This window comes from Hevea brasiliensis, chromosome 7 (assembly GCF_030052815.1).
Source record: "Hevea brasiliensis isolate MT/VB/25A 57/8 chromosome 7, ASM3005281v1, whole genome shotgun sequence".
NCBI lineage: Eukaryota > Viridiplantae > Streptophyta > Magnoliopsida > Malpighiales > Euphorbiaceae > Hevea > Hevea brasiliensis.
In genome coordinates this window covers 91,501,044-91,515,474 of record NC_079499.1, presented here as the reverse complement: position 1 = coordinate 91,515,474, position 14,431 = coordinate 91,501,044, and the positions used below count along the sequence as shown (strand labels likewise).

At 32.9% G+C, this 14,431-nt stretch overlaps 1 protein-coding gene and 1 pseudogene across 1 annotated transcript; one reads left to right on the top strand and one right to left on the bottom strand.

Moving 5' to 3' along the window:
• The first annotated feature begins 2,913 nt into the window (after positions 1–2,913).
• Positions 2,914–5,462, top strand: LOC110655850 (L-ascorbate oxidase homolog; annotated as a pseudogene).
• Positions 5,463–8,700: 3,238 nt separating this feature from the next.
• LOC110655860 (dof zinc finger protein DOF3.7) lies at positions 8,701–14,078 on the bottom strand. The gene is made up of 3 exons (XM_058150158.1): positions 14,063–14,078; positions 9,584–10,574; positions 8,701–9,052 (listed from the first exon to the last, which is right to left on the bottom strand). Exons 2-3 carry the CDS (start codon positions 10,554–10,556, stop codon positions 9,030–9,032), a joined length of 996 nt encoding a protein of 331 aa, XP_058006141.1. The 5' UTR covers positions 10,557–10,574; positions 14,063–14,078; the 3' UTR covers positions 8,701–9,029.
• Positions 14,079–14,431: the final 353 nt, after the last annotated feature.

Here is a 14,431-nt window from a genome sequence, read left to right as displayed (position 1 = left end):
TACTTTTTCTGCTGGTTTAGTTTATAATTTATAAATTTTGCATCATAAGCACATGGTGTGAAATTACTCACATGTATTGAAATTAAAGTGCTTCATATGCAATTTATACTTGGTGTTTAGCATGTGATCTATTCTTGGAATGCTTTCTATTTGTTTTCTAACTGACTTCATAGTGGTTGACCTATCAATTTTTTACTTTGTATTCTATGATATTTGTACTTTGACTTCCTTGTGTATCCTTACTAAATTTGCCTAGTTTGTTGTGATGCAATGGCTGAAAGGGTAACTGATTTAAATAATTTCAGGCATTAAATTATTAGACTTAAAATAATTAACTCAAGTTATTTTAATAATTATATAGACCACTCAATATACTATCACGTTAAACTAATAAATTATATTAATTATTTCACAGTTTAGATAAATTATTACTTTAAAGGATCAATATAAGAGAGGAGAACCTTGCATAAACAAGCCATTGCACACTCTAAGCGCATCAAATTGAAATAAACTATATAGTCTTGTTCTCAAATTTTTGCTTCTATATTCGCCCTCTCGGCCAAAATTATCAATTGATGTATTTAGGTTATATTTGGTAGAGTGCAAATTAATTATGTAATAAGATTAAAATAATAATGTAATATAATTATTATTATGTTACTATATTTATTACAAAATAAAAATATAAGTATTGTAATTATAATTTTGATTTTAATATTTAATTTATTTATAGTGTTAATAATAAATGGTAGTGATTGCAGTAATTAATTATCAAGTGGTAATAATAGTTAAGTGGTGGTTGTGATAGTGGCAACAATAGTGATTAGGTGGTGGTAATGATAAAGTGAGGTATTAGTGATGGTAGATGTGATAATGGCTAAATGGTGATAGCAGTAATCTAAATAGTTCTGGTATAAATAGTAATGGTGATGACAGGATAGAGGTGATGATAGGGTGGGAGTAATGCTAATAATAGCAGTAATAACTGAATAATAATAATGACAATAGTGTTGATAATAAAATAAAAAATAAAAAATTATGATTATATCTATTTTTATATGTATTAATTATTATATATTTTAAATATAATTAATTATATTATATAATTCATATATATTATATATGTATTTTTATGTTACTGAGCAATGTCAGCATTAGAATGCAATTCTGATCAGCTTATACCAAACATGACTTTATAGTTTTTATCAACCGAAAGTGGCATTGGTGCCTCTTATTTATAAAAAGCCTTCCAAATCTCGAGTGTTCATGGAAGGCAACTGCCTCTCCACGTCGAACATCATTCTTTCGTTTATATTATAATAATATAAAAATAACATGATTTATCAGTGTCCATTTATTCCTTCAAAATCATTGAAAAACAAAGTTAATATATTCTTTAATTTAGTGCATTTATAAAAAATTTCCCATAAACACTAAAGTAGTTAACTACTATCTTGTATGATCTTAATTTGAACATGTAAAAGAAATTATTTATTTATATTAATAAAATTTTAATTCAATAATATTAGAGTAGTCTTTAGAGTTGTGAGATCTAATGAATAAAGAATTCCTTATAAATTGTAATTGATTTAGAATTAAAATTAAATTTCGATTTCAGTTTTAGTTCGGAACTAAACAATTTGTATATAGTTTCAATTTTAATTTGATTTTAATTTTAAATTAATAAAAATCTAAAATTATAATATTTTTATATTCATTTTAAAATAATAAAAATAATGTTGACTTTTTAATATCAAAACAACGCACACGCCTTGATAAGAATATTATATTATCTTTTACACATGTATTTCTTAATTATATATTCTTTAACTAAATGATACTTATACAATTAAGAGCTAAAAGTATATTATATGACTAATATGTGATTTAGTCTTATAATTAAGGATTATAAGATGAATATTTAATACATATATAAATTATATACACTTATAATATATATATATATACTTAATTACATATAACTAAATATAATTTTATTGAAATTATAAAATATATATATATATATATATATATATATATATATATATATATATAAAGTCAATTTTTCATCTTGATTTTATTTCAGTCAGATTTGGTATATGTAGTTTCAGTACGATTCTTGATGAAAAATTAAAATTAACTAAAATAATAAATATTAGTTCAGCTTAGCATGATTGAATTCTTACTGTAATGATTCTTTTTCAATTCTAATAGGATATGATATTATTCTTTGATTGGTTGGAAATCCCAAAAACCATGCACGGTCTAGTAACAAGAAGAGCTATCTAGGGTGAAAAAACTCGTATATGCAAGTAAATTCTCGAAGCTCTATAAATGAAAAAAAGACGGATTTATTTTCCGGGTCTTGGATTCTTTGCTTCTGGCATCATGTGACATTAGCATCTGAAGAATCATTAATTTGCGCTCATTAATTAATGGTACTACATAATACTACGCTTGACTTTGAGAATTAACTTTGATAGCAATGTGTAGATGAAGCACTGACATCAATGTTGATCCGCCCTCGGCTGCGCCTCTCTCGCTTATTTAGATCTTTCCTTCCTTCCTTGCTTCCAGCCACCACCGACGAATCCAAATTAATTTTATCGGTTTTTTTTTTTTTCCCGTTAAAAGAATGAAGCTGGTTAAGTAGTACTATTATATTTCCGTTTTTCAAGAAATTAAATTCGAGTCAATTAATATTGTTAATTAATTCCTAATGAGCTGAAAATGAGCTGTGAAAGATCTGCATGAAGTGCACAGCAAATGAATTTGTATTTCTTGGTCTCCGTGTGATCATTTACTTAAATTCATGCATATATATAACTTAGTCTGCACTTTCCATGCCCACCTCACTCTTCTTCTTTCCTCCTCCTCAGTCCTCATTGAATTCATTATTCTTTCAGTTTTGCAATGCAATTCTGCAGGTACAATTTCTCTTCCCATTCTTCTTTGGCATGTCTCTTGTTTTATGCAATGTAGAAAGGAATTTGAGTGATTTATTTTGCACATATATGTTCCTTTGTTGTCTGTGGCAGATATCTGCTGAAAGTTGGAGGACAATTTCGTATTAATATTAGGCAGGCCAGTTTCCTGTGTTTCTTTCTTGGAGTATTGGCATTGCTAAGTGGTATTTTGGTCAAAGCAGAAGACCCATATAGATATTATACATGGACAATTACATATGGAACAATTTCTCCTCTTGGTGTTCCTCAAAGGGTGGGACTTCAGCCCTTAAAAGTGATTTTTTTTTTGGGGTTACTTGATAGCATATATATAAGCTTAACCTGTTTTTTCATATTTAACTTTTGTAGGGTATCCTTATCAATGGACAATTTCCTAGCCCAATCATTGATTGTGTTACTAATGACAACATAATTGTTAATGTCATTAACAAGTTGGACGAACCTTTCCTAATTACATGGTTAGTGTTCAATGATATTAATTTGTTTGGATATGGTCATTATTACCAAGAAACTGGTAGGATATTGCTTTCTGGTATGAAATTAGGAATGGAATTAAACAAAGAAAGACCACATGGCAAGATGGAGTTCAGGGGACCAATTGTCCAATCCCTCCAAACTCCAACTGGACCTACAAGTTCCAAACCAAAGATCAGATTGGAACTTTCAACTATTTCCCTTCAGTTGGATTGCAAAGAGCTGCTGGTGCATTTGGGGGTTTCAATGTTCAATCTAGGTCAGTGATTCCAATTCCATACCCCATACCAGTTAAAGAATTTACCCTGCTTATTAGTGATTGGTACAAGACTGACTACAAGGCTTGCGCCCCATTTCCTTCGTTGACATATTACTCAATTTTGACCTTATATATTATCCAATTAATATATACCTTTATTTAATTTGCAGGTATTGCACCAAAAACTGGACCAACGCATATGGGCTTCCTAAAGGTGCTACCTTCACTGGTGAACAAGGTAACCACTAGCGGGCTTTGACCTTTATGGATTTGGCTATTTAGCTATTCCTGTATCTGTCCTTTGTGGCTTTTGTTGTTTCTGCCCATACTTGTTAATGCGAGGAAATGCATGTTCAAAAAAAAAAAAAGGTAACCACTAGCTAACACATCAAGAATATTTCAGTCCAATCTTTTGTTTATAGACAATGATCATTCAGACTTTAGAATTGAAATCCTGTCTCCATTTTTTTTTCCAGGGAAAACATACAAGTTCAGGGTTTCAAATGCGGGGATTACAACTTCAATCAACTTCAGAATCGAGGGCCACACAATGACTCTTGTTGAAGTTGAAGGAGCTCACACCATGCAAGAGGTGTATGAATCACTTGATGTTCATGTTGGTCAATTTGTAGCTGTCTTAGTTACATTACACGGTTCTCCTAAGGACTACTACATTGTTGCCTCTACTCGTTTCACTAAGCCAATTCTCACCCCCACCGGAATTCTTCGCTACTCCTGTTCCAACACTCCATCCTCTTTGCCATTTCCTATAGGCCCAACTTATCACATTCACTGGTCTATGAAGCAAGCCAGGACCATCAGGTATGGATCTTCTTCCTGAAATCTTTTCTCTTACTGTATATTGTTAACCTAATTTTAACTTTTGCAACTTTTAATTTGAGGCCGCAGGTTGAATTTGACAGCAAATGCAGCCAGGCCTAACCCCCAAGGGTCATTCCATTATGGGACCATACAAGTTGTGAGGACAGTGATTTTAGCCAATACTTCAGCTAAGATTGGTGGCAAGTAGCGATATGCTGTTAACAGCATCTCCTATGTGGATCCAGCAACCCCATTGAAACTTGCCGACTGGTTTAACATTCCTGGTGTCTTTACCTTGAACTCCATCAAGGATGCACCTACCAATGCCCCAGCAATCCTCGGGACATCTGTTATTGGAACCACACTTCATGACTTTATTGAAATTGTGTTCCAGAACACAGAGAACACCATCCAGTCCTGGCACCTTGATGGGTATAGTTTCTACGTGGTCGGGTCGGTCCTTGTTCATTAAATCTTGGCAGTCTTTTCCAACACCTTTTTTCAGGAATAATAAATATAACATTTTCAGCGTTTAATTTGGTCTCTAAAAATTGCAGATACGGCTCCGGTGAATGGACCCATGATAAGAGGAAGCGTTACAATTTGAACGACGCTGTTTCTAGACACACTGTTCAGGTGATTGAAAGAGACTTTTACTAAAGATCTTACAAAATCCTGTACAATATATATAAAAAATTCCTGAAGCATACAAACTTAAGCACGCAAACTCCATTTCATCGCAGGTATATCCCGATTCTTGGAGTGCAATATTGGTGTCATTGGACAACAAGGGAATGTGGAATTTGAGGTCTGCAATTTGGTCAAGGCGATACCTAGGGCAACAATTGTATGTTAGGGTTTGGAACAATGAGCACAGCCTCTTTACTGAGACTGATAAACCTGCTAATGCATTGCTCTGTGGCTTGGCTAAACGTCCATAGATATGTGTTTTACTTTTTTTATAACTTCTAAGGTTCTTTGTATTTTTTCCGAGTCTTATTGCATCAGTTACGAGAATGTGACTGTTAAGAGGAAATTATAAAATGCGCAAATAGGGTTAGAAGATAAGGGGTAAGGAGAAATTTCCATTAATTTGTGTTCAGTTTCTTCTTACCATATATCTTTTGTAATGAACTTTTTTCCCTAAAATATTTCATTTGTCTGCTTTTTGGCTTATGTTTTTCTTCCTCTATGCTGTTTCTATGAGTTATTATATAGCACAGTCAGTAAATATCACTTAATGCATACCATAGAGCTCAGTGTCATAGAAATTGTTTATTGAACTACGAAATCTCGAATTCGAATTTTCAAGTTAATTGTAAAAATAAAAAATCACTTAATGCATATTAGACACTCCAACAAATAAATCAGAATGCCTAAAAAAATAAGAAAACCTAATTGGTAGCATCGGCTCTACATCGATACTAAGGATTATTATTATTATTATTATTATTATTATTATTATTATTATTATTTGTTGAGCAAACAAATATGTAATGAAGAAAATTTTCATAAGTGTAGAACTTATTGCCTTGCATTTGAGGTTGAGCGATTTGCGTGAATGAATTCGCAGGATTAATTTGAGTATCATTTTATATGCCTTTAAAACAAAGGCAGATAAAACAAATATTTCTCAAATTTAAAACTATATATATTATTGGCAAAAGTCTATTTTGATTCTTAACTAACTTATTAGCTAAAAGTCAAATAAATTTTCAATTTTTTTTAAATAAATTTTTTTAATTTTAAAAATAGATAAAATAAATTTTATATAACTTAATTAATCTAATTGAATCCAACTCAATCACATGACTACACATGACAGTTAATTTACTGTTAAAAACAACAAAAAAGTATAATATTATTTTAAAATCTTTTATTCATTTTTTAAATTTAAAAAAAAATAAAATTAATAAAAAAATATTAATTCATTCTAGCTTTTTCTACGTTCTTCTCTTCTTCTACTCGATAGTTGACCCTGGCATGTGGAGTGCGTCAAAGTCGCTTGGGGTTACTAGTTCGTTGGTTGTGTTGTTGGTCGTGGGCTTGGCCAAAGAACAAAAAGATTTGGTAGTTGGGTGTTTCAAGGGAGCGGGTGGCCAGACGTTTTGAGTCGTCTATATCAGCGATCTCATCCTTCCACAATTAAGGCCACACATCCTTCCACAACCACGACCATAGCCTCTGCTCCCACCTCTGCATCTATCATACCCAATACCTCAACATAAAGATTGATGGTGAAGGTCATGAAATTCTTGTTAGAAATTTGGATTGTGATGAATCAATAGTTAATTGGAATTTTTATGCCTTTCTATTAATCTTGGTTGTTCTACATTGTGATACCCGCAATCTGTTTGATTGAAGGTCTGAGAGAAGTAGAGTAAATTGGATTTTTCTTTTTGCATTATGGAGATTTAATCTTAGTAGTTATTTATGTTGCTCTATCCTTTTTCCCATTCTTTTCCTTAGATGCATGCTAATTCATTGGTAGAAACAAGCAAATGTTTTGCAGATACAAACTCAATTTGCATTTTTTAAATAATTAAAGCAATCGACAATTTTCATAATTTTTTATTGTATTTACATTTTGTCAGCTTAATTTTTATATGTAATATTTTCTTTCAAACAATAATAGAAAAAAACTCTATTCAAATATGTGGATGCTGAATTGGTTGATAGATTTCATTGTTTTAATTAAATAAATATATATTTTTAATTTTTATATATTTTTAAATATAAAATTAATATTTTATTTAAAAAATAATCAACATTTAATAGTATTAAAATTTCGACTTGTTTAATTTATTTTTAAGGATGGTAAAAGTTCTCGAACCCGAATCGACCCGCCCCACCCCGAATCGGACCAATTTTTCTTGACCTTGTCTTGACCTCAATTTGTATAGAGCAAGGATGGAAAGTCCTTCTCCCCGAAATCCCGTAACCCATCTTACATAATAATATATTATTATTTTTTATTAAAAATAAATTATTTTTATATATTATATATTTAAATATTATGATTTTAACAAAATATATAAATATATTATTAAATAATATGTAAAACTTACATTTCTAATTATATTTTATTTTTTAATAAATAAATTTATATTATATATTAATAAATTAAAATGAAAAAAATAAAGAAATAAAAAAAATTCTCCGTGAAAAAACCTGCCTCGCCCCGCTCCATGCCCCAGGGGGAAGTTCCCACCTCAACCCGGAACTCCTGTGAGGCAGAGACCGGAGGAGCGATTCTCACCCCTCACCTGTTGCCAATCCTAAGAGTTAATTTAGATAAGAAAAAAATGTAAGGGTTTATTTGGAACTTTTGCCTATATTATTTCATACAAATTTTTCATGTGAGTAGACCTATTTCCTATAATAGTTAGATGCATAAAAATGCTCTATTATCAAATTGAACTATTTTCAAAATGCATATTTGAATTTAGAAAATATTTTCAATAAAACAAATTGATAGTGATTTTATTGAAATTAGTATTTTATTTATTATTTCATAACAATCAATTATAGATTAAAACTTCAATAAATACTAAAATAATTCTTAATAATTTCTTTTGAGTATATGATTATTGAGATAAAAAAAAATCTTAAAATTAGATAAAATTTATATTAAAATTATTTACATTTACATAATTATTTGGTTAAAGCTTGTAAAAAATTTGAGCTAGCCAGCTTAAAATTTTAATAAATCAAATTTGAATAATGTTTTAAAACTCAAAATATATTCAAACAAGAGAAAAATGTTGCACACTATTGTATTTGATTCAATTCGGCTAGATTGCAGGCGTCCTAGTCTATGTATCTTCTTAGACTCTTCTCCTAGTCTTCCACCCTTCGATTTCTAAATTATGCTTAATGGTAACATGCTTCCAATTCCATGGCTTTTGGAGTCTACATCTGCCTTTTTTGAAGCATATGGATCATCTTGGGTAAGGGTGAATATCTTTATCTTTATCTACCTCATAAACTTTGTTGCTGGCTATTTCTTTATCAATCAAATTTAGATGGTAGTTCTATTTGAAAGGGTAAAAAAACCTTCACGGTTCTGCACCATCACCCTATCTTGTTGTTCATCCTTCTTTCGTAAAGGAGATGGTGTATACCTGAGATCTGCATTGCAATTTTTAATTGCACCAAGTTTCTTTTGCCAAGAAACACTAAAAGAATTTGGAAAGAGTGCTACGATTAAAGGAAAATAAAATTCAGCACTAGCTATATTCTTTCATGCTCAAACTGCCTAAACTATATAGTAAGAGAACATGTATGTGGAAAGAAAAAGATTCGGTACTTGAAGTGATTAAATCTAAGCAAAATCCTTAGAACCAGAGTGGCCAGAGACAAGGCTGCAAGTGGAATCCTTTTCCGACTTTGAGAATCAAATTGCTGGTTTCTTTCCCAAAAGGCTGCTTTAAGTACTCTATTCATCACTTTCTCGTAAGAACAAATAATAATAATAGTAAAAGAATCTTTATATGCCACCCAACAGATCACCACCACCACCACCAGCTGCCTGCTCTTACCATATATAAAAAGGAACAATAAAGGGTTTTGAGCAAACCAAGATGATAATTAATCATGTGGAGGTTTTATTCTTTCTAGTGTTTTATTCTCATAGAATAAAAGAAAAGATTGGACTGCAAGTACCCACAAATTCATCTTCTTTCTTAGAACTATACACACACACACACACACACACACACACACACACACACAACCAACAGCCCTAGGAAGGTTCAGGTCTCATAATAATTTGTACGTTTAGGAGAGAATTTTTTACCATTTGAATGGAAATGGATACACTCTGCAACAACAGAAGGCACTGAAAGCAGCTAATATTTTCCATTTCTACCACTTCTTGGAACTTGGTACATTAAACACACAAAAACACACATACATAATTAAGAACATTAAAAGGAAATGGAAAGAAAAGACTGATTCTACGACCATATCCATATACCCGCAACCACCCTAGCATATGAAATAAATCTAAATCAAACGAAATAAAAAATGAAATAAAGAAAGGGTTCTTAAGGATATGCACCGTTAGTTGTTGGAAGATCAGACCACGAAAATGTTGGATTCCAGTAACCCAATTCACCTCCAGCAACAGGAGAAGACTCTAAAATGGTTGAAGATGCAGTTGAGGAAGAAGCCACGTTGCTTAGAACTACAGGAGAGTTATTGCTATAGTAATTAGTTGATGATCTGAGTCTTTGATACAATTCTTGAATCCCTGAGTTTTGAGCTTCACGAACTATGAATCCAGTTTGTTGGTGCTGTTGAGCTTGGTGTTGGCTGTTTTTCCAAAAATGAGTGCCCAGAGAAGGGACTTGGGTAAGAGGGTCCAAGCCCAGGGTACGGGCATTTAGTGCACCGGTTGCAACCGTTGGCTCAGATATCATGTGGGTTCCGATCATACACCCTTCCTCCTTCCCAGCAAGAGAATTAGATAGCGTACTGGGGTTAGGGTTAGGGTTATGGGTAGCTCTCAGTAAGGTTAAAAGATGAGAATTCTGGGGTGAAGCCCACATAATTGGGCTTGATGGAAGTTCATGATCAAACCCATTCCCGAAGCACGATCTTCCGATTTCAGATGCCACTGTTTTCATCTTACTGGTGCTTGACTTTCCAACTAATGTAGATACAGTTGTGCTCTTGTTTTTTCTGCATCCGCCCCCGATTGGAACGTTCCTAAGAGCACCACCTTTAGTCCAATATCGGCGACAGGTTTTGCAGAAGTGGCGAGGCTGAGTGAGGTTATAGTTATTATAGTAGCAGAACTTAGTGTTTGAAGAATCACATCTAGGACATCTGAGGTTCTCTGAAGTTGAAGAAGTTGAATTACCAGCAGTTGCAGTAGTTGTAGCAGTAGTTGTTATTGATGTAGTTGTAGTTGAAGAAGAAGGAGATAACGAAGGAGAAGTAGAAGGTGTTCCTTCCAAAATGGTTCCAGTAATGGAAATTTTCCTCTCTCCTCCAATAAGGCGAGCACCTCCTAGGAGTTCTTGAATCATCTTTTCTTCTTTGTAGATCTACAACAATCCAAAACAAGAAAAGCAAAGCAAGGTGAGTTTTTTTGAGGTAGTGGAAAAGCTAAAAGAAAGAAAGTGGGTTTTGTTGTGTAATTAGCTAGCGTATGCGTACAAGATGAATGTGAGAGAGAGAGTGGATGTAGGAGGAAACATGGCTTGCCTTTGTAAGTTTAATTGAATGACTTTGTTGGCCAGTTTTTTTTTTTTTTTTTCTTTTCTTTTTTTTGTCGGATGTAAAGAATTAGAGGTTAGAGGATGTGGAGCTTCAATATATATATGTACACATACACACACAATACAATGTGAAAGTAACCACTTATTATAATCACAAAACAACAAGTGGTCTTGGATTTGGAATTTTGCTGCAGGTGGTTTTTTCAGAGGGAAGCTAACGGCTTTTTCTCCATTTCCCAATTATACCCCTTTGATCCTCATACTTTCAATTGTGAAAAATCAAATTTTGACAAGACCCCATTATTACCTTAATCATTCCAATACAGTATGAACAAATACTAACACCTTTCTTTTGCATCCTTCATCTGGGTTTTTCCATCTGAAAAACACAATTATGCTAATTCAAGTTGGTGATAAATTTTATGTATTTCTTCCCATCTAAGAATTTTAAGTTCATTCGTTCCAATCTATCGTTAGATTTATTGGTTCCAAAATGAGATAAAGTCAAAGTTGAGTCCCGAATGAATGTGTGGGTGTTTTGGTAATTAGATTGTCTTCTGATCAATGTTAGAAATATAGGCTCTTCTAGTGCCGTCTCATTATGTCTTGATACAATTTGCTTGGCACTATATAAAAATCATACGCCTAAAAGTGGAAGGAAATTAAAGAAGAGAATTTATATAATGATTATAGTAATCACAGTTTCTAAAAGAATAATCTTTGTTGGGAGCATTGTGTTTTCTTCCTGAAAATGCTGTTCAAGAACAATCATTACAGGTTCAAAGAGAGGACTAATCACATGGAAATACGTGTAAAGCTGATGTCCCTACCCCCAACTATAAAAGTCACTGGCCGAGACTTATGGCTTGAATTTAGCCTTCCCCACAGACACTAGTAGGAATCAAGACATGATAACCATCGTGTGCTACACATTGAGTTATTTTAAATCCAAACCTAATGATTCACTCTTGCATAATTATTCACATGTTGGTATGTAGATTGAACCAAGAGCGTTCTTTAATCACTATTGTACTGCGCCCCACAGAAACTGTATGTGATCTAATTAAGTAAATGAGAACGATGCGCCTATTTTTTAATGATTATATCTCATGATCACTTCCAGAAAGATAAGGTGAGATTTGCCATTAACCTTCAGTTCATTGGGATAACCTAAAGAATTTGCATTAGCAACATGCTTTAGATTTAAGTCTTACCCAAAAAAATTAAAAAAACAAAAGGAGGCGGCTGCTAGGCTTAGAAACGTAAGTTGTCCAAATACATACTTATACTCTTCAATTATTTGAGATTAACTCATTGAACAACTAAACTAAAATCGTTACCTATTGAATTAATAAAAATGACTGTCATCGATGAAAATTTAGAGCACAATAAAAAATATTAGAACACAGTCAGTAATAAACAAATCATTTCTTTCTTTTTTTTTTTAACAAGTCATCCATAACAGGACTATTTTGTATTTAATTATTATGATTTTTATAAGTTTAGGTATTCACTAGGTTACAATTTTATTCGGATGTGTAATGGATTAATCTCAAATGGTACTATGCATTTGGCTAACATAATTTTGTGCTCAAACTCGTTTTGGGTAGGTGGTGTGAAATCATGACACTTACATCCACGTCCTTTGTACCTAACACGAAACTCTCAACTTATCTTCTGCTAGGAAAAACAGAGAAGTCTTCGTTTTTATATGTGTCTTACTTCACCAGATTAGAGTACAGGACATTTCAGGAAGTTGTCTAAGGGAAGAGAGTTAAGAATTTGTAAATTGTAACGGACAAGTATTGATTTTGACTATTTTAATATTACACTAATGGGTTCACACTCGAGGAATTTCATTGCGAAGCTTCATGGAAGGTACAAATTAAGCTACATACGAGACTTTGCACTAGGACTTTGAGACTGAAAGTGAAAGGTGTGCTTAAATTAATTAGTTTAGCATCTAATTAACACTGTTTTACCTAATAACAGGCAGATAAGACAAATAGCAAATTGATTTGATGCGATCCTTATCTGTTTGATATTTCTAAAAATTACTGTGCAAAGCATGAATTGACAAAGAATGTGTTCAACCGCACAGAGATGAGAACATATATAACGATAGTGTGAACCAGATACCTTCTAAGAATTTGTGGTTGGAACATGTAAACTTTTTTATTAGTGTAAATAGGAAATAAAGACAGAAGAATATATATAAGAGAAAATCGAGAAAATGGGGTCTACATGTTTGATATTTGCGGAACCATTTGTCAATCACCATCTGGGTATTGAAATTAGTGATCATGGAGAGGTAAATCTTATCACTTGCGTTACAAGATAATATATGGTGGCCAATATTGTTTAATTACTTAAATCCTAAAATTATCTGCCCCTTAATTACCATTAATAATTCTAAACAAGTCCATATCACCTCAAGTCTTATTGACTCAATCAGTGCCTTAATAAACTAATTAATTGATTAGCCTTGTTGGCCTACATAGGTTAATTAATTAAATTACTACAATCCAGTACTATGTTTCCATATTATTAAAATATAGTAATGCTTTATCTTGATTTCTTTTACTCTCATTTAATATTGTAGTGTTCAAACCCAATCAACATTCCCTTCTCTCTCTCTCTCTCTCTCTCTCATGGAAAGGAAACTGTCCCTTCAAACAATCAAAATTTATGAGGATGCCCGTGAACGCACTTGAATGATTTTTTTTTTTTTTTGGAGAGAGATAGAGGGGGGGTGTGGGGGGTTGGTGGAGTGGAAGAGATTAATAGAAGTAGCTAGGCTGGTTGTTGGTTGAGTATCTTAGAATCAAAGGGAGAAGCAAATCTCTCTGGTAAATGAAGTGATTTCCATGCACCAAAGCTATGGCTAAAAATTAACTAGGCCATCTGAATTTCAAGTGATTTCCATCTAGTAGTTGGAAATGTTGACCAGAAATTAACATACCAATTATTAACTTACTATTCACTGTTTAAAACCTAATTGCCTAGCAGATGTGGATGTTGGCTTCAGTGACATCCCTAACGAATAATTAATAGAGAGAGAGAGGTCCGTCACATGGAATCAGCACAAGATAAGAGAAATTAAAAACAATGTGTAGAAGAAAAACCCAAAAGGCAAAGAGTGTAAAAGAAAACCTATGTTCTGTTCTGGAAGACCATATTCTGTTCTGGAAGAGCATGCTCTGGCAACATTTTCTCCAGATTTTTGTGTTTCTTTAAAAGAAAACAATTGTTTCCTGTCGATTATAGTAAAAAAAAAAAAAAGGTACGAGAGCAGAGCAGGAGCAGATACGTACCTGACCGCGCGTGCCGCCCGGAACGCGAGACTTGTCCGAAGACCAAACGCCTGTGCCCGAGTTTTTCTGATTCGGCTGGGCAACAGAAAAAGACAGGAGCTTATCAGCCTCTTGTCGGGCAGCCCAACCTTGTCGCCGTCAAGCCTCTGTGCGAGGGAGAGGTTGCCCAGCCCTTGCCCGTCCCTCGATCCGCGGTCTCTCTCTCGGTACGTCACTATCCATTGCTTTCTCTTTTAGGTGACGCGTTTCCCGCTTAATTTTTCTACAAATCTAACGGTTCAATTATTGTGTACCACAATTGAGTACAGGAATCAAAAGTTAAAGAATAAATTTTACAAATAATAATGGATTTCCCCCTTTTTCTTGTAT